This window comes from Lolium rigidum, chromosome 6 (assembly GCF_022539505.1).
Source record: "Lolium rigidum isolate FL_2022 chromosome 6, APGP_CSIRO_Lrig_0.1, whole genome shotgun sequence".
NCBI classification, from domain to species: Eukaryota; Viridiplantae; Streptophyta; class Magnoliopsida; order Poales; family Poaceae; genus Lolium; species Lolium rigidum.
The window spans coordinates 192,779,559-192,800,840 of NC_061513.1; the positions used below are offsets into that span (position 1 = coordinate 192,779,559).

A 21,282-nucleotide genomic window follows, 5' to 3' on the forward strand; every position below is an offset into this window, starting at 1 on the left:
GTTCCCCGCTGCCGCCGCACATGGGAGGAGAGAAGTCAAGGCAAGAGAGAAGAGCCACCTGTTCCCCGACACCTCTTCTCGTTATTCCTCGTTGTGAGACAGGGGAGGCTGTAGAGGACATGACAAGAGATGATACACGGGGGAGAGGCGGCAAGGACGCATCAAGAAAAGCAGTTGTGTCCTCCCAGGATCCTCTCCCACCACGGCGCCACCTGTGGCGAGCCGGCCGCTCCTCCCCGACCAAGGCGCCACCCCGTGGTGAGCCGGCCGTGCCTCCCCGGCCTCACGTCGCCCCCATCGGCTGTGGACGAGCTTCTCAAGGCGGTGCGCCGCCACCACTCCCGGCGCCGCGGCTGTCCCCGTCCGGCTCTATCCTGAGGAGAGGCGGCGCACCACCGCTGGGGAGAAAGAGAGAGGGATTGGGGGAAAAGGGAGGGCCAGTGATTGGGCAGCGAGGATTGGGGAGTGCGGTCGATCTAGGTTTTCACCATGCCATGTGAAGAGGAAAAGAGGAGAAGGAAGGCGATTGAGCGAGCGGGCGTGCCTGCCTCTCACCGCCGAGCGCCGCACATAGCCGATCCCATGTGTCATGGACTCTTTCAGAAACTGAACGCGTGAGAAAGTTTTTACTGCATCTAACGGTTGAGGTAGAAAATGGAATGTGAATTTTACTGTCGCATGCAAAACCATCGGCCACGATTCTTTTGCCCCTTGGAGTGGCCTGGTTGGCCGTGTAGGCTTGCAACCTTTATAAGAAGAAATTTCCCCACGCCTACATCTTTTAGCTAGCTGGGTACATTGTAAGGGCTCCTTTGATTTAAAGGATAGGAAAAGCATATGAATGGGAAAGGTATAGGATTGGAATGGCATGTCTACTTGAATCCTATAGAATTGAAAGTGTGTTTGATTGTAGCAAAGGAATTTTTTGATGAGGTATGAGCTAATGCTTTTTTTCCTATAGGAATTTTTTCCTATAGGATATGTTCCTATGAATCAACAACATGTATAAGAAATTTTTCCATAGGAATCAATTCCTATGCAAATCCTTTAAATTAAAGAAGCCCTAAAAAAAGAAAACTGGCAAAACGATACTGGCTGGGTACGGAAAAGGGCTCCCCACCCTCCTTAATCATCCATCGCATCCTTTATTTTGAACCAACGCTCCTCGATCCGTCCTTTTCTCTCTCTCATTCTTTCTCTCTCCTATGAGCTGCCGCAGAGGCAGAGCCCCACAACACCCCACTCTCCACCACCCTACAGCAGTAGTGCAGTACTGCTGCCACTCCTGCCGGACCGGGGAGAGATCGTCTCCGTCTCTCTCTCAAAAAAAGAGATCATTTCCGTCTCGATTCGGCCACCCTACCTAACGCCGGCAGCCGATTGCGAGCTGCCGCCGCCGTAAGGGAAGACGCGAAGGGGCTTTGCTTTGATGGGGTTCGACGGGCTGGTGGTGGTGTCCGACCCTTACCTGCAGCGGCGCTTCACGCAGACCGACCTCCGGGCGCTCCAGCAACAGGTACACCCTGCGCGCGCTCTCTGATCTTCATCTCCCACCGCGCTAGTGCTGGTGGTGGGCGGGTGGTGTTTGTGACGGCGCTGCGTAGGCTCACCTGCGCTAGTTTCGCTGTTGTTTGGCAGTACGCGGGGCTGCGGGATGCGGCTCCCACAGGCAGGCTGCGGCTGCGGGACCTCCCCGCCGCTCTGACCAGCCTGGGGAGCGCCACCGCTACGGCCGGCGAGAAAGAGAACAGCTCGTCGGAGACGGAACTCACCGAGGAGGAGTGGGCCTCCGTGCTCAAGGCCGTTGCCCGCGCCGACGAGAAATCGCTGCTCGACGTCAACTTCGAGCTCTTCCTGCGTGTTTACTCCGAGATGCAGCTGCGGCTCAAGGGAGGGAAGGCCCGCGATGGCGGCGGCGGAGGTATTAGACGATCATCCTCCACGTCGGCCGCCTTCCTCACGGCGTCCACCACCACGCTGCTGCACACCATCAGCGAGTCCGAGAAGGCCTCCTACGTGGCGCATATCAATGCCTACCTCGCGGAGGATCCGTTCCTCAAGAAAGCGCTCCCTGTTAATCCAGCCACTGATCAGCTCTTCCACCTCACCAAGGACGGCGTGCTCCTATGGTGTGCTCCTTATCAATCAGATTTGTGTTTTTGATTCAGCGATTTTTGCTCTGATTGGAACTCCAATACTTTTCATTGTTTCGTCCAGTAAGCTCGTCAACCTAGCCGTGCCGGGGACGATCGATGAGCGCGCCATCAACACCAAGAGGCTGCTTAACCTATGGGAGAAGAACGAGAACCACACCCTCTGCCTCAACTCTGCCAAGGCCATCGGCTGCACTGTCGTCAATATCGGCACGCAGGACCTCGCAGAGGGGAGGGTACGACTCTCTGTTTTAATTTTCCTCCTTTTTCAGTGTTTGTCATTGTATATTTATTTATGATAGCATGAAATTCAGAGCAAAGGTGACTGTTTCAGTCTGTTCCTTTTTCCTTTGGTACATGGGTTCATTCGGATGCTGCAGAGGATACACCGCAGTTAAGCCCATGTGATGTTCAAGACTGTAAAGTAGTCTGTTGGTTCTCTTTACTTTCATAGTTTACACATGTATACTTCGTGGTAGTTATCAGTAGAGTGGAACACCATGGCACAATCATTTTTATGAAAGTTAGAGTGGTAACGTATGATTGATTTGATTCTTCCTGTGCCTCTTTGTTACGACTGTGATCAAGGTAGTTAAAATTTGCCTCCAAACCGTAAGAAAGAACCAATCAAGCTCAGTCCGTGTCATAATGATAAGTTGGCTCACATGACATATTTCAGGTCCTCCAATGCACCACTAGGTTCTACTGCAGTGTTCTGAAACACTTGACATTCCTTTGTTTTATCTTTTTTTGTCATTGAAGTTATTTATGATGTATCTGTAGCCTTGTGCATCTTCTACTTAATTGCCAGTTCGGACTTAAGCTCCAGTTCTAATATGCATTTCGTTTGCAGTTTTGTATTTTTCACTCCTTTTGTACATAAGATTTCTTGTATAGTTGTATGATGAGCTTACCAAAGATATTTTTTTTACATCTTGCAGCCTCATCTTATCCTAGGGTTGATATCTCAGATTATCAAGGTAAGTTCTTCTGCACTATTTGCTTTAAGAAAGCTCCTCAATCTGTTAATCTGTTTAGTGGGCAACATTGTTTTTTTTTTTCGATAAAGGGCGCTTTATTACTCAAAAGTTTCAAGCAATACACCCAGCCTCTGCATAACCGGATGCACACAGCCGTCCAAAACATCAAACTCACACGAATTCACTACGAAGAGTGGAATAAAAAAGAACATAGCTAGTCATCCGAAACAGCCATAGGAGGCAAAATTCTACGACTATGTAGCCACCCATGTTGGGTAATAAACTCCTTGGCCGTTTCCTCCAATCGTGTAGACACCTCCGTAAAGAGGTCGCGGTCAGGCGCTAGAGCGGTGACCATAAACGGAGTAAAGCCGTACATCAATAGATGACCTACATAAGAGAAGAACATTTATTATTAAAAACCTTGTCATTTCTACATAGCCCAAGCGACCAAATTATGGCAACCGCTTCCACCTTGATGAGAACCTTAAACCTAGAATCCACCCATTCAGCCAATTGCCAAAAATATTTGCAATGCTTCTTGGAGGATATAAGGTAGAACCTATCTGAATGATTGACCATATAGATCTAGCGAACCGGCACTTGAAGAAAAGATGTTTTATTGTCTCTTCTTCATGACAAAAAACACAACTCGTACATCCATGTCAGTTACGTTTTGCAAGGTTATCTTTAGTAAGAATGACCCCACAACAAAGGTACCATGCAAACACCTTAGTTTTCAATGGTATCTTCATCTTCCAAATGGTTTTTATTATCAAGCACAGGCTGAATAGGTTCTTAAAGCCTTATACATGGAACCTACCGAGAATACTCCATTCTTTATGAGACCCCAGCGAAATTCATCGAAACCCTGTAGCAACTGAACTGAGTGTAAGCGTTGTAGCAACTCATTCCAAGAAGCCAACCTAGGTGCAATGAGATCCCTCCTGAACGTCATAGACGGAGGAGATGTTTCCATCACCTTCTGGAGCGCGTCGCTCTTACATATAAGGCAGAATACTGTTCTCGAAGTGTGATTGTTCCCAACCATATATCCTCCCAGAACCTTATCTCTGACTCATCTCTAATGGAGAAAGAACCATGTGGGCAACATTGTGGCTGTTGTATATATGGAACTATCAGTTATAACCTATTTTCACAATGACTACTAGATACAACTATTGGCGGATGTAAACCTGAAGAGCACACCTCAGTTGGTTGAATTAGTTGAAGACAGCGAGGTAGTTCATCATTTCAGTTCATTCTAATACAATTTTGTTGAATACTCTTGATCTAAAAAAAATTGTAGACTACTTTTGTCCATGCAATATGTGAGACTAACTTTATGTCAACGCTTTTATTTGTTATTGCAGGAGATGGAGGAGCTTATGAGCCTTTCTCCTGAAAAAATACTACTTAGGTGGATGAACTTTCAGCTGAAGAAAGGAGGTTTCCAGAGAACAGTAACAAATTTTTCATCGGATACAAAAGTATGCTCATTCGATTTCCAAACTGAAACCAGTCTTTTTTAGTTGATGTTATCCGCCAAACCCTTCACACATTTTAATATGCACAACAGTCATTCTTGCAGTAGGAAGTTTGATACATGTAGTTAAACATTTATCGGAAAACGGGGTGGTAGCTTTGAGCATGTTAACTGCAGAACAAAACATATAAATGCAATTTTGCAAGTTGTACTACATATCCAATGCCATTCGAACTGTTTTGGCACAACATTTGTAAGAACCATAGCCATACATACTGAACTGTTTGATTCTTCTTTTTCAACAAAGTCCTTACGGTTCTTGGGAATCATCGCAACTTCAGGAATACTTTTTTCCCTTCACCATTCATCTTGTTTCTCATTCTTGAAATTATTGAGGAGTATTCAGTAAGAATGTTGATTCATGAATACATATTAGTCTATCAACCATGCTTTTTAGTTCCAACTGTGTCCTTGCATGTAGAATGGATATATATTTATATTGGTGACATGAAAATGCAGGACAGTGAGGCTTATGCTTGCTTGTTAAATGTCCTGGCTCCTGAATGCAGTGCTAAACCGTCTCCAATGTCAGTAAAAGATCTTATTCATAGAGCAAGATTAGTTCTTGAGCATGCAGATAGAATGGGCTGCAAAAGATATCTGGCTCCAAAAGACATAGTTGACGGTTTACAAAATCTAAATCTTGCTTTTGTGGCTCATATTTTCCAAAAAAGGTATGTATTATGAGTAGCCCTTCTGCTCAGAGTTTATTTGCTCACTCAAGTTCCAGTTTGTCGACAAACTCACTATCATAATGATGTTTATTGCATTGGGATATTAAAGATGTGTGATAATTTTTAAAACTGCTAGAATGAGATAGTTACTCATCATGTACTTTTCCTTTTGTGTAGTCCCTGTTCCTGGTAACATACAATAAAAATCACCCACGAAATATCTTATGGTGCATTTGTCTCACCTCTCCACCACTTGATTAACTAGCTGAGTCCCTAGGAAAACTTTTTAATCAATTTATTTTATTAACTCTAAGAATGAATTTAAACAGTGTACCGCTGCTATTAGATGTGCTAATTACCGGCCTATTTACCAGACACTTGGGTCAGATGTCTAAAGTCTAAACTAGGGAGAGTGTTACTTAACAGTGGCTTGTACCAGTACTACAGCTAGATACACATGATTTTTTCGATACATGGCGCTTTATTACTTAAAAAGTTTAAGCATTACACCCAGCCTCTGCATAGATGCGCACACCCGCAAAAACTCCACTAAAAGAAAAAAAGGCGAAATACAAGTAGTCACCAAGAAACCGTAAATGCCTGTGGTGATGGAGGACCAATCTGTAGATCACGCCGCCATCCATGTCGGATAAAAATATCCCTCGCCGTGTCCGCCAACCTTGTAGACACCTCCGTAAATAAGTGATGTGACTTGGGTCACCGATTTGTGCCCGATCTCACGAAATTGACCCGTAAGAGGAGGGGAAAGAGGAACACGAAGAACACGACGAACACACACACACACAACCCGATACAAACCAATTTTACTTCTAGTGCCTCGATGAACAACTCCGATAGAATGGTTTTCCCAGAGGTAGAGGGGCTAAGCTCAAGAGGAAAATCCCAAATCTATGTCTAACCCTAGCTTGTGCGGGTACGGGAGCTCATATGGCTCAAATCTGGTCAAGGGTAGTTTGGTAAATTCATCGAACATAAGTTACAACCACACATTATAAAAGTAACGGCTCAGATCTGATGGTCTTCGTGGTTGTAGCGGTGGTACCGGTAGTGGTCCCGACAGTGGTACCGTTAGCACAACACAAACATACAGAGAGCAGGGACTTTGGTACCGGTCTAGACGGAGCGGTGGTAGAGGCCCACAGTCGATGCGCGTGGGAGGCTTGGAGTGGTGCGGGTCGACGTCTGGTGCGGCTGGCCCAGGCGTCCTTGGCGATGGAGTAGGGCCGGTCTTGGTGGTGCTACCGCCTGGGGAGGCCGGTGGTACCCGTCGAAGCACCACTTCCACTTGCTCCCTCTCTTCTCTTCCTTCGTCCACGCTAGTTCCTTGTTGCTTCTTTGTCGGATCTTCTTGGAACTCGTACCTAAGCACACATAGAACATCGGAATGAGGTAGCACTCCATTCAAGTGTGTGTCGGTGACATAGGCATCCCGAATGGGCTTGCCGAATAAGGTAGCCGGGGATAACTGAAGGCCCACAACCCGAAGATTATGAAGTCCGGAAGCCCAATAAACATCAATATGGAAGATAGAGATATATTAGGAATAGAGTCTTGTAATAATACGGGAAAGACTCAAGTAGTCTCACGGACTTTGTAACTTGTACGATACGAAAGCCTCAGATCCACCTCCTATATAAGGGGGGGGCGAGGGAGAAAAAGGGGATCGAATCATTGTCAACACAAACCCTAGTTTTCATAGTCGAGCACCTTTTCGGCTGAACCTTCGAGATCTACTTGCCCTCTACTTTCCGTGAAACCCTAGTCTACAATCTGTAGGCATTGACAAGTTAAACCCTTGTCAGTCGGGGTCGAGGGTAGAGAGGAGTGAGTTCACCTTGTCGTGTATCGCTTTGACTCGAGCCCTTGTCATCGTTTCGCTTGGAGGACTACTTGGCCTTGGTGTAGTGTCGACCTTCGGAGGGGCTACATCATCGCCCCCCCCCGTAGGAAAGAGTCGTCCTCGAATCCATGGCGTCTTCATCCTCTCCATGGTATGGCGAGAGGTCCGAGATGTTGAAAGTGTTGCTCACCAAGTACTGGGATGTTGGTATGTCGATGACGTACGCATTGTTGTTAATGCATTTCAGTGCCTTGAAGGGGCCATCTCCTTGTGGCTTGAGCTTGGAGTTGCGCTCATGCGAGAACCTTTCCTTGCGGAGGTGTAGCCAATCAAGGTCACCTTCTTGGAAGATCCTCTCTTTCTTCTTTGCATCGAGTCTTGTAGCTTGCCCAAGTACATGTTCTTGAATTGTTGCACTTGTGTCTTCATGGAGTTTCTTCATGTTGGTGGCGAGTTTGTCGACGTCCATGTTGGTTCTCTCATGAAGTGGTTGTTATATTGTGATCCAAATTCATATATTAAAGGGAGGCTAAGTTCTGACGAGCGGAGTGAGGCCCGTCACCGGAGGCTTGGGTCAAAGCGTACGAATCGATGCCACCGCCTATATATAGCTCTTGTAAGCCGCCGGCTAGGGTTTATTAGATTATAAGATAACCCACGGTGTTTGTAAACACTCCCCGATATAGTGAAGTATTTGCTGGCTGGCGCCCGTGGTTTTTTTTTCCTTATGTGTTGGAAGGGGTTTTCTACGTTAAATATTGTGTCTCCGCTTCGTTTTCTTTTATTGTTCTTCGTTATTTTCTTGTCGCGTTTATAACAGTGGTAGAGGAAGGTTGTCGAGTGCCGTTGAAGGTTCGAATCCTTAGACGACCATGAATGGGCTCCGCAACGTCGTGGAGTGCTTGGCTCGGTTGTATGCAAACTCCGCATGCGGGATGCATTCTTCCCAAGTCTTCAAGTTCTTCTTAACTAGTGCCCGATGTAGAGTTGAAAGGCTACGGTTGACCACCTCCGTTTGTGGGTGTGACGATGATCAATAGCTTGATGCCGAACTTGGCCATGAGAGACTTTCAAAGGTAGCTCATGAATTTGACATCGCGATCTGAGACGATGCTTGTGGGTCTTCCATGTAGTCGAACAATTTCCCTAAAAAACAAAGTAGCCACATGTGAAGCATCGTCGGTTCGGTTGCATGGTATAAAGTGAGTCATCTTAGAGAAGCGATCAACGACAACAAAGATGGAGTCATGACCATATCTAGTGCGTGGTAGCCCTAACACAATATCCATGCTAATGTCGGACCATGGTGAATATGGAATTGGTAATGGAGTGTAAAGGCCATAAGGGTTTGTAGTTGACTTAGCTTGAAGGCAAGTATTGCACCGGTTGCGTAGGCGCTCCACGTCCCGCTTCATCTTTGGCCAATAGTAATTGGTGGAGAGCATGGCTAGGGTCTTGTCGCGGCCAAAGTGACTCTTGCAAAAGCAATTTTCAAAGAGAAGACTTGGGTATGCAAATTTTGTTAGCTTTGAACAAGAAACTCTTATGCAAATAGAAATCATCAAAACCCTTTTCAATAGAACACTTGGCAAAAATTGGGCCAAAGAATGTGTCAGACGGGTAAAGTTCCTTAATTTCATCAAGACCCAACACATTGAAATCCAAACGTGTAAGCAAAAGGTTGTTCTTGTGGGAAAGAGCATCCTCCACTACATTGTCCTTTCCCTTCTTGTATTTGATTACATAGGGAAAAGACTCAATCAACTCAACCCATTTAGCGTGCCTTTTGTTTAAATTGTCTTGGCTTTTCAAATATTTCATCGGTTCATGGTCCGAATGGATAACAAACTCATTTGCCAAAGGTAATGTTGCCAAACTTCAAGAACGCGAACTAGTGCATAAAGCTCCTTGTCATATGTAGGATAGTTTAGACGAGCACCGTCTAACTTTTCGCTATGATATGCGACGGGTTTACCATCTTGCATAAGCACACCACCAATTCCGAGACCACTTGCATCACATTCAATTTCAAAAGTTTTTTGAAAAATTTGGTAAAACAAGGAGTGGTACCTCGATTGCTCTCTTCTTTAGTTCATCAAAAGCATTTTTTTGTGCTTTGCCCCAAACGAAGGGAACATTTTCTTTGTTAGTTCGTTCAAGGGGCAAGCGATGGTGCTAAAATCTTTCACAAAGCAGCGATAAAAACACGCAAGACCGTGGAAACTTCGGACTTGGCCAACGGTGGTTGGAGTGGGCCAATTATGAATGGCCTAAACCTTCGAAGAATCCACTTCTATGCCATTTGAAGAAACAACAAGTCCAAGAAAAATTAACTTGTTTTGGGCAAAGGTGCATTTGGGAAGGTTGGCATAGAGTTCCTCATTATGGAGGATGCATAAGACCTCTCTCACATGTTGAACATGGTCCTCGAGATTTTTGCTATAGATGAGAATGTCATCAAGGTAAACAACAACACTTTTTCCAATAAGCGGTTGCAACATGTGGTTCATAAGACGCATGAAAGTGGAAGGGGCATTTGATAGAACGAAAGGCATGACAAGCCATTCATAGAGACCAAGCTTGGTCTTGAATGACGTCTTCCATTCGTCACCAATAGCCATGCGAATTTGGTGATAGCCACTACGCAAATCAACTTTCAAAAATATGGTGGCACCCCACAATTCATCAAGCATATCATCCAAACGAGGATTAGGGTGCCCATAACGGATAGTAATGACATTGATGGGTCTACAATCCATACACATCCGTTGTGAATCATCCGGTTTTGACACAAGAATAACCGGGACCGCACATGGACTAAGGCTTTCACGAACGTACCCTTTTGCAAGAAGATCATGTATTTGGCGTTGAATTTCCTTCGTGTCCTTAGGGTTGGTGCGGTACGCGGCGCAGTTTGGTGGAGGGCTGCCGGGTATGAGGTCGATGCGGTGCTCAATGCCTTGAGTCGGAGCATGATGATTCTTGGCGGTCGTGAGAAGAGTATGTTTGCAAAGAACTTGATGATGATGACGATGAGCGGTGGTGATGGCGGCGACCCAAGTTGGTGCGCTCGTGGCTCTCCATGCGTCGCTCCATGTTTGCATCATTTACCGCCATTGGGTGATCCAAGTTGTTCGTGGCTTCGCGAAGATGGGCCATGTCTTGTGTCACGATGGCGAAGTTCTTGGCGACATCTTCATATTGCTCATCGATGCGAGTCTCGAACAATGCGAGGCGTTCGTTGAACTCTTGGCCTTGTGCCCAAAGGTTCTGTTGGGTTGCCAATCGGTCGTTGTTGTTGAGGATGGCGTCCTCCCGTGCTTAATCTTCGTCCCTAGGCATGGTTTCAAAACAAGAGTTAGGTTGTGGATGTTAGTGGAAGGACACTAACTTGAAATCTCACCTTGGAATGATAGTATAGGAACAATTAACGAACCTGAAAGCAAAACCAGTTCGTAGTGGGTTACACACGCAAAACACACGCAAAGGCTAGAAAAATATGGTGGATAGGAAGGGTGGTGGAAAGCCAAAAGACGAAATCCAAGACAAAGTATGTTGTTAAAAGTGGGTAAATTCCAAATGTTAAACGTCCAAGCGATGATCACCAAAAATACGGGAAAATGTGGAACACACGCAAGAGCGATGAACGGGGTTAGTGCAACCAAAACAATGAGCAATGGAATAACAAGAAGGTCTAATGGAGACCGTGCTCGTTGTCACACTAACACAAGGAGAGGCTATAGCTTGGTTGCATCAAATTGGGAAACAACAAGAAATGCACAAGCTCTCTTTTCCGCTTAAAATATTTTGACTCTTTTGTATTGGTGGCACTTGCACTCTTTTTACTTTTAGGATTTTTCGGTTTCTTTTTTGCACTATGGAAGAGTGAGCTTCGCCTTTGCTATTTTCTCGCCCCGAGTTTTGCTTATAAGCTTTACTCCACACAACACACACCCTCACGGTCGGGACCTCGTGCAATGTTTTGCAACGCTCAAAAGCTTTGCTCAGTGGGATAGGCCGCAAAAGGAAGAGTGGCTACAAAGAAAATGCAAGTTATACCTAGGATGCGTAGGCGGCGATGAACACCAACTTGAGATGATGGCGGTGGTGTCAGGAGTACGTTTGCAAGTCCAGGGTGTCGAGATCGTCTTCACCTTTGTGTCGGAGCTGCGGGTTAGTTTCACGAACAAGGCACTCAAAACCGGACAAACAGACACAAAGTTAGTGTCAAAATGGTGCCATTTGGGTAGTTTGCGCTGCGCCGGTGGTACCGGTATGCTTGTTCCGGTGGTACCGCTACTGCTGGGCCGGTGGTACTGCCTTGCTTGGGCCGGTAGCTGCTGGTGTGTTGCGCGCGCGTGGTGGAGCGCTGGCGCAGTAGGGGCGGGCGGTAGCGCGGGCGAGTGGCAGAAGCGGGCGGTGGTGCCGGGTGGGGTGGGGTGGTAGCAAGCGGCGGTGGTACTGCTGGTCTTTGGACCGGTGGTACCGGTAGGCGGCAGGCGGTTGTACTGGCTCCAATTTTTTCTGGATGCTGTTCGTTGCGCGCACGAGCTGTTCTTCCCCAAATCCAACCCAAAAATAAGGAAATCGAAGAAATTCAAGGCTAAAAAGTGGAGAGGATGGTAGATGAACACTAGGGACACGAAATCATTGGACAAAAACCACCAAAAACGCAACCAAATCTCAGATCCATCAAAGACAATTTTGTGGCTATTTTTTGGGACTTTTTTTGAAATTTTCTAGAAATGACATTGGGTGGGTGGGGGTCAAATTCATGGCAACTAAGAGTTGCTGATACCATATGATGTGACGTGGGTCACCGATTTGTGTCCGATCTCACGAAATTGACCCGTCAGAGGAGGAGGGGAAAGAGGACGACGAACTCGAAAAAAACACACACACACAACCCGATACAAACCGATTTTACTTCCAGTGGTTCGATTAACCACTCCGATAGAATCAACCGAGAGAGACCGCGAGGTAGAATCCCGGTTGAGAGATCGGTGAAGGAATTGAGCACAACTGTGATAGAGAGAGTGGGGAAGCACTAGAATCTCACACAAAAGTATCCAAATCTCAACACGAAGTGCCTTGATTACATAGGAATGGTTTTCCCAGAGGTAGAGGAGCTAAGCTCAAGAGGAAAATCCCAAATCTATGTCTAACCCTAGCTTGTGCGGGTACGGGAGCTCATATGGCTCAAATCTGGTCAAGGGTAGTTTGGTAAATTCAGCGAACATAAGTTACAGCCAAACATCATGAAAGTAATGGCTCAGATCTGATGGTCTTCGTGGTTGTAGCGGTGGTACCGGTAGTGGTCCCGGCAGTGGTACCGGTAGCACACACAAACATAGAAAGCAGGGACTTCGCACCGGTACCACTACCGGTGGTACCGGTTTAGACAGAGCGGTGGTACCAGCCCACAGTCGACGCGCGCGGGAGGCTTGGAGTGGTGCGGGTCGGCGGCTGGTGCTGCTGGCCCAGGCGTCCTTTGGGATGGAGCAGGGTAGGTCTTGGTGGTGCTACCGCTTGGGGAGGCCGGTGGTACCGGTCCAAGCACCACTTCCACTTGCTCCCTCTCTTCTCTTCCTTCGTCCACGCTAGTTCCTTGTTGCTTCTTTGTTGAATGGAAGTCGTACCTAAGCACACATAGAACATCGGACTGAGGTAGCTCCTTGTTGCTTCTTTGTTGAATCTTCTCGGAACTCGTACCTAAGCACACATAGAACATTGGACTGAGGCAGCACTCCGTTCAACTGTGTGTCGAGGTTGAGAGTAGAGAGGAGAGAGTTCAACTTGTCGTGTATCGCTTTGACTCTAGCCCTTGTCATCGGTCTGCTTGGAGTACTACCTGGCCTTGGTGTAGTGTCGACCTTCGGAGGGGCTACATCAATAAGTCTCTATTCTTCACACATTATAGAGACGGCCATGAACGGAGCAAACCGGTGTGCTGGTAGATAACCTGCATAAGAGAATAACTTTTATCATTAGAAAGCTTGTCACTGCTACAAAAGCCTAAATGGAGATACGATGCTGGTACCTTTTAGTGTCCTATTTTGACAGTTTAAGGTCTATAGCTGTAGTCCTTTTATTGCAGGAATGGGTTGTCCAAACAAATGAAAAAAGTAACGTTTGTGGATGGATTATCTGATGATGCTCAAGTTTCAAGGGAAGAAAGGTCATTTAGGCTATGGATTAATAGCCTTGGAATTTCCAGTTATATCAACAATGTATTTGAAGACCTTAGAAATGGGTAGGCCATAATTCTACTCGCCTTTATCTTAATCTTTTGTTAAAACCAAGCTGATTCTATCTTTGCTATTTCATCCTGGGACGGTAGATGGGTGCTCCTTGAGGTCATGGATAAGGTCTCCCCTGGCTCAGTTAATTGGAAGATGGCAAACCGCCCCCCAATAAAACTACCATTCAGAAAAGTTGAAAACTGTAATCAAGTTTTGAAGATCGGAAAGGACATACATTTTTCATTGGTGAATATTGCTGGTACTGATGTTGTGCAAGGAAATAAGAAATTGATCTTAGGTAAGTGGTTGCTGATTCAGTTGCAAAGGATAAAACGTATTTCAGTTTTGCACATAATTTTGTAGGTGAGAAATGTGCAGAGGCTTTAACATGACAATTTGGACAACGGCTTATACATTTAAATCATGTTTGAGAAACTTATAGTTTATAATAATCAACTTGAGAGTTATGAATGTGCTAATTTTGATATAATAGTTTACAATATATAACAGTTTGTCACATTGGGTTATAATAGTTTATATCCGCAAGTTTGTCGCACAAATAATGATTTTTGATTAAATGCTTTATAAGCTGTTCTTTCATGGAGCAAGTGGATCACTTCAGGAATTAAAGACATTTCAAATTTAGGATCTCCTTCAGTAAAAATTATTATAAATTTTGTTAATTTAGTACATTTCAAATTATCAACCTACTGTTGTTCTTCGGTACATTTTTTTGTACACAGTATTTAGTCTTGTAGGTATTCAGTTGGCCATATGATGACAAGGTACACCCCTCTCCCCAGCTTTTCTCTGGCAATTGATGCGGTACAATATCCTACAACTGCTGAAGAATCTTAGATTCCGTTCGAATGGAAAGGAGATGATGGATGATGACATACTGTTGTGGGCTAACAAACAGGTTAAGGATTCTGGAAAGCAGTCTCGGATGGAAAGTTTCAAGGTTTGATCTTTCAATATATTTATAATGCATGTCATCTTTCAAAATATTGTGCCATACATTTACAGTAGTATGATATTTGCTTTGTTGTTTCTTTTTTTGGGGATTTTTCCTGCAAAACTTCATCATAACCATATTGTTATATATAAGTTAAGAAAATAAATATGCAATGCAATAGAGACATATTCAAGGTCAATCAATTAATTATGTGCCCTCCAACTCCTCTCATGCCCCTGTCCCATCCCCTAGGCTGTGGCTGCCACTGTCTCCGGCCTTGTCGAGGAGGCGGCGTCGCCATCTTCGGGTGTGGCCGCACAGGTAGTGGTGGAGTTATAGCAATGTGGACCGCGCGGCATCGCTAGGCTGGCCTGCGCGCCCAAGGCACCATGTTGGTAGCGCTTCGGCTTCGCATGCCACGATGGGGATGCGCATGATCTGATCTCAAATCTATTCGTGGATGAATGTCATCTCTGTTAGATCCAACGTGTGTTGGGCATTGCTACCAGAGGACGGCTGTGGGGCTTTCGTCCATTGAAGGTAGTTGGAGCGGTGGTTCTTTCTCCGTCATACGTGGTCTTTGGGTGGTGTTGCATGCCGATGGAGATGGTGTGCTTCCTTCTGTTGCTCTGGCCTAAATTGTTTTTTTTAGAGAAACCGTGTGCTTTATTGATCAAATAATCATAATGTCATTACACAAATTGCCTCTTGGATACCAACAGGAGGAACACCACGCCACACGGCATCTGAAGAAACTCACACTCTCTAGGTAAGTTGTGTGCAGCAACATTGAGCACACCATAGACATGATGAAAAACACAAGACTCAAGGGATTTGGCCAGCTTCACATCTTCAATCACCGGGCCACACAAAGAACGATCAGGCATGGACGATCCAACACGTTGCACAACCAGGCAGTCTAAACCAATAATCACCCTCGAGAAACCCTCATCCAGAGAAAAGGAAATAGCGCGACGAATCGCGAGGGCTTCCACCATCTCCGGAATGATAACCTCATTAATCTGCTCTCCACAGGCAACGATAATATTGCCATTATGATCACGGACAACAATACCGACACCCATCTGCCTTGTAGAAGCAAAAGTAGCTTTATCGACATTAACAAAAACCGTACCTTCCAGCGGCGGGACCCATTTTGGTGTTGAAGAAGAGGGTTCACACCTGTTGAGAGGTGGTGGTTTGTACAAAAATGTGGAGATCAATTCAACATACACTTTGATCTTTGCGGCAATACAACTGGGACTTAACATGCCTTCTCCCTCGCGGCTTTTGTTCCGAGCATCCCATATATGCCAGAATGAAACTATCAGAATGGTAGCTTCAGCTCCTGAGCACTGATCCATGAAATAAGGGTCCACACCCTCAATGAAGTGAAAACCCTGCGCCGTAGATGAATCCCATGATCAGACTTAACTTCTTGCCAAACCTCAGCGGCAAAAGGGCAGAACAGCAGGGCGTGCTCGACAGTTTCATGTTGATTACAGTAGATACATGCTGACGAGACCGGGATGTGACCTTTCTGTAGCTGATGACCACATGGGATACAATTTTGAGCAAAACGCTAAAGAGTTATCTTCATTTTCCCGGTGCCTTGCTGTTAAACTATAAGTGGATTGCCTAGCTCTTTCCATCAGATCGGTCTTTTGGAATAGTTGGTTAGTGCATGAAGCTTAACATGGTATCAGAGCCAGGGTCTCGAGTTCGAGTCCTGGTTTTCACAATTTATTCTATAAATTGCTGTTACTCCCCTCTTGTCTACGTACCTGTTTACACGTGTTGACTTGTCTCCGCCTCACACGAGAGGGGGGATGTTAAACTGTATAAGTGGATTGCCTAACTCTTTCCATCAGATCGGTCTTTTGGAATAGTTGGTTAGTGCATGAAGCTTAACATGGTATTAGAGCCAGGGTCTCGAGTTCGAGTCCTGGTTTTCACAATTTATTCTATAAATTGCTGTTATCCCCTCCTGTCACGTACTGGCCTCTAGAGCCATACGCCTCTGCTTACACGTGTTGACTTGTCAAGTGGATTGCCTAGCTCTTTCCATCAGATCGGTCTTTTGGAATAGTTGGTTAGTGCATGAAGCTTAACATGTGTTAAACTGTATAAGTGGATTGCCTAACTCTTTCCATCAGATCGGTCTTTTGGAATAGTTGGTTAGTGCATGAAGCTTAACATGGTATCAGAGCCAGGGTCTCGAGTTCGAGTCCTGGTTTTCACAATTTATTCTATAAATTGCTGTTATCCCCCTCCTGTCACGTACTGGCCTCTAGAGCCATACGCCTCTGCTTACACGTGTTGACTTATCTCCGCCGCCTCACACGTGAGGGGGGATGTTAAACTATAAGTGGATTGCCTAGCTCTTTCCATCAGATCGGTCTTTTGGAATAGTTGGTTAGTGCATGAAGCTTAACACTAGCCCAGAGTTTCTTCCAAATCTTGGAATTATCCATGACAACAGATAAAGATCCCTGACCAGTCTTGCTACGATCCCGTGCCATACATTCAGACCTAGCCAATTGAAGCAAAAACACCTCATTCAAGTATTGTTCAGCGTACTTCAAGGAGGCCAATGTATGTTGAAGCTTATGAAGGTGACGAATATGACAAGGGCCTTGAAGAACCCGATCTCTATATATATCCGAGAGTACACAACTCCACATATGCGAGGGGTACATACAAGGTAAGAGCTGAGATCCCCGCTTTTAATGGAAATGTTGATATTGAGGGGTGCCTTGATTGGTTATATGAGGTGGAGACTTTCTTTGAGGTCATGAATATTCCAGAAGATCATAGAGTTCATTTGGTTGCATACAAGCTAAAAGGAGGAGCTGGTGCATGGTGGCATCGCCTTCAAGAAGATCGCAGACTAAGAAGAGAACCTCGTGTGAGATCTTGGCGGCAGATGAAGAATCTTTTGAAAGGGAGGTTTTTGCCTGCAGATTACGATCAGATCCTATTTATTCAGTTTCAAAATTGTGCTCAAGGAAATAGGACCGTTTCAGAATACACAGAGGAGTTCCTAAGGCTACAAGTGAGGTGCCACCTTGGTGAAACTAAAGATCAACAAGTTGCAAGGTACATCAATGTTCTCAATGATGCTATCCAGGATCGTTTGATGATGCAGCAAATTTGGTCCCTTGATCAAGCAGAAGCTCTAGCCTTAAAGGCTGAAAGGTTGGCATGGACAAGAAGGGCAAGTAAAACTCCATACCCTCATACAAAAGACTCATCTAGGAATTACTCCCATGGAGTTGAAGAAAAGGAAGTCCAACCTAAGGCAAAACAACCTGTCCCAAAGCAAGCTGGAGGCAAGAGTAGGGCCGAGCCAGTGATGAAATGCCACAAATGCGGTGAAGAGGGACATGTATCTAGCAATTGCCCATTGAGTAAATTTGTCAACACAATAATCCATGATGGCAAAGACAACGAATACGACGGAAAATATGAATCTGAAGATGTAGAAGGACAAGATGTTTGTGAAGAGGAGGGAGAAGAGGTGATATGCATGATTCAGCCCCTTGTGTGCTCAACTCCACAACCCGACAACACACAACGGAAGAAAATATTTGAGAGCGAATGCTCGGTGAATGGCAAGGTATGCAAATTAGTGATTGATAATTGCAGCTGTGAAAATCTTATCTCTCAAAATTTGGTGAACCATTTAAAGCTTGAGACACATGATCATCCAAATCCCTACACTATTAGATGGATCAAGAAAGGAGTGGATATGAGGGTCACCAAACAATGCAACCTGCCACTCTCTTTGGGCAAGTACTATCGCTCAAGTGTGTTATGTGATGTTGATATCGATGCCAACCATGTTCTTCTTGGGAGACCTTGGCAATTTGATGTGGATACAACACACGAAGGGAAGGAAAATTCTTACTCTTTCACTTGGAACAAGCGGAAGATCATCATTCTACCAAACCAATCAAATTGTAATAGCTCCAAGGCGAAGGAGAAAAGTGACTACAAACGGAGGCTAAAATCATTCGAAGTTGGTGATAAGGTGATGGTATACCTCCGGAAAGAAAGACCGCCTTAGACATTAAAGGGAAACTTAGACGGCGGAATTATGGACCCTTCTCTATTCTAAGGAAGATAGATGATAATGCTAATGTGATAGATCTTCCAACTAAGATGGGAATCTTCAACACATTTAATATGGCAGATTTGGCTCTTTATCATCCAGAACAAGCACTCTATGAAGATAACTCGAGGTCGAGTTCTAAATAACCAGGGGTTGATGATGAGGGACAGAAGAGAAAATAAAATAAAATAGAACCAACTAAAATCTAGTACTAGCTTCTACACACTTCTATTATATTCTAGGTAGTTTGGTCCTATAGTCATATGTGTTGTAGTGTTTTCTAGAGTGTTCTACCTATGAGTTGTAACTAGGTTGTGTGTGTTTCTTTTCCTAGCTTATGTACTGTTCTCTAGAACACTAGTTGTGAGTAGAGCTAAGTAATGAAGGCTCAAGCAGCCTATAAATAGAGATCCAACCTCTACCTATGAAATCGTACTATGTACCCACTACCTATCAATAAAGAGAACATTGTGTTCTTGTTTTAGCTCTTGGATTAGATCTTGTGTGTTGAGAGTTTTAGATTGAACTCTTGACAGCCCCCGCCCCTAGAGCGATATCTAGCTTACGCCCCTAGAGCGATATCTAGCGCAGCACGTTGAAGCGGTTCCTTCAACATTTGTGCTGTCCACGTTGTAGCAACACGGTGGAGCTGTTCCTCCACAACCTTGTGCTGCTCATCCTTAGCTTCTCAATTCGTTTGGACACGGAGCCTACTGTCCTCTTACTCCAGGATTGCAAACAGTCCATTACTCCGGACAGATTTGATGCTACAGCGCCAAGATCCCTTGGTCTGCTATGCCCTTCCCAAGCTAGCTTTACTTCATCAGCTAAGGCTTCTTCTCTCAACAGGCTTCATACCTCCTTGGTCGGCGAAGAGATTGCATGGCAGAATTCTGTTCTAAGATTCGCAAAAAAAAAGAATTCTGTTCTAAAGTTAGTAGAATAGGACAATGATCTGTTTCATAAAATTATGGTTGTGTGCATCCTAGAATGCAGATGCCAGGAGGTATCGCCTTCCTTTTCGAAAATAGAAAAATTATTATATGCTTGGGAGGAACTTCTGGCTTTGAAATGCTCCTGCGCAGTTTAATCTTAAAATACCATAATTATGGTATCTTTTCTAACTAGATTTTATTGTGCAGCGGTAATGGAATGAGTTTGTTACTCTAAGTTAAGGTTATATCAATAGATCAAGATCATCTCGTAATATTCAAATTTCAGCTGCATTTGAATAATTTCGTATTTGCATAAGAAACTACTGCTCACTATCACTTCTAGTATAATTGTGTGCTGTGTGCATATCGCTGTTTCTTCCACTCAAATTTGTGCACTGAGTTTATATGTTTAAACCACACGTACTGTCTACAGGATAGAAGTCTTTCGAGTGGCATCTTTTTTGTCAACTTACTCGGTGCTGTGGAGCCTCGAGTAGTGAATTGGAGCCTTGTAACCAAAGGAGAGAAAGGTTGGATGTCTCATGTCTCTGATTCTTCTTCAGATTTTCCATAATTCATCATGGTTCATAATTTATCTCATTTCTTATAAGATGGAATTTTGAACCCCCATAACTTTCTGAATGTAGAATGCTAGCGCACATAGATTCAGTAGGTGATCTTATTTTGTTATGCGAGTGTATCCCAATAGTCACACTCCTTGATATATATCCTCAGAGGCATTTTTTTTTGTAGTCATGCTTCCTTATTTTCGTAACGCAAATCACCAGATTGAATGATCGATACAGCCAAAAGAACTAAAAATAATTTATTTCGTTTTGGCACAGATGAAGAAAAACAAATGAATGCTTCATACATCATCTCTGTGGCTAGAAAGCTTGGTTGTTGTATCTTCTTGCTGCCAGAAGATATACTGGAGGTAAGATATTTCACTGAAGGCTGGAACCAACACTTGTTTCATACGGTATTTCCTACAAATTAAATCTGTGAATGCTTATCAGAACTTATAGTTTGTACAAGCAGCTAGATTATTAAGTAGTGAATACCACCCAAGCATTCTCAAGAAATGTGCAATGCTGAATCCTATCTGTTTGGTGATATCAACCAAATTTAACATTTGAAATATGATTTTGGTGATTTCTCCCAGGTGAACCAGAAGATGATGCTTTCTTTGACAGCAAGCATCATGTATTGGCATTTGAAAAGGCCAAAATCATATTCATTGGACCCTGAAAACAGTAGTTCGTGTGAGACAAGCTCCATCTCAAATTCAGATGATTCAGCATCTGAAACATCGATTGATGATAGCGGAACCAGATAGATGAAATGGCATGATCTGTATTTCAGTAATCAGGATATCCTCACCCCACAAAGCATTGGTTATATTCTTGATTCCTTCATGTAATTTGGAGAGTGGATGCATTCAAGAATGGGGCAGAGAATGGTCAAGAGTTTTGATTTGTTTCATTTGAGTCATATTATTAAATTTTTGAAAATTGTGAAAAAATATCCTGGATTTAGCCAACGATGCCGACAAACGTGAAAAATGTTAACGTGAAACTCTTTGTATTTTAGGCTACACAAAAGTGACAAATATGAGGATCTAATTATAGTGAATAATGCACATTTCAAAACTATAAAACATGCCATATTTTTTCATTTTTGTAACATTGAAAATTTACACATTTGTTGAATAGATCATTGACTAAATTTAGATTTCTGACTTTCCATTTGAAATTTTAAAATATGATTTTCGTTTATTGGAAAATAAAAGTTTACATGTAGCTTGACATCCATTGACATT

At 44.2% G+C, this 21,282-nt stretch overlaps 1 protein-coding gene across 1 annotated transcript; it reads left to right on the plus strand.

Moving 5' to 3' along the window:
- Positions 1-1,218: 1,218 nt before the first annotated feature.
- On the plus strand, positions 1,219-20,987 carry LOC124666172 (fimbrin-2-like). The gene is made up of 13 exons (XM_047203519.1): positions 1,219-1,516; positions 1,639-2,129; positions 2,218-2,389; positions 3,095-3,133; positions 4,306-4,374; positions 4,507-4,623; positions 5,139-5,353; positions 13,312-13,467; positions 13,555-13,754; positions 14,260-14,417; positions 19,894-19,990; positions 20,306-20,397; positions 20,626-20,987. The coding sequence occupies exons 1-13, from the start codon at positions 1,430-1,432 to the stop codon at positions 20,797-20,799; spliced, it is 2,067 nt and encodes a 688-aa protein (XP_047059475.1). The 5' UTR covers positions 1,219-1,429; the 3' UTR covers positions 20,800-20,987.
- The last annotated feature ends 295 nt before the right edge of the window (positions 20,988-21,282 follow it).

Excerpts from the sequence above, each read along its gene's own strand:
- LOC124666172 (XM_047203519.1), top strand. The coding sequence starts at position 1,430 with ATGGGGTTCGACGGGCTGGTGGTGGTGTCCGACCCTTACCTGCAGCGG. Across the intron at positions 4,375-4,506 it reads AATTAGTTGAAGACAGCGAG|GAGATGGAGGAGCTTATGAG; the intron begins GTAGTTCATCAT and ends TTGTTATTGCAG. Across the intron at positions 13,755-14,259 it reads AAATAAGAAATTGATCTTAG|CTTTTCTCTGGCAATTGATG; the intron begins GTAAGTGGTTGC and ends CCCTCTCCCCAG.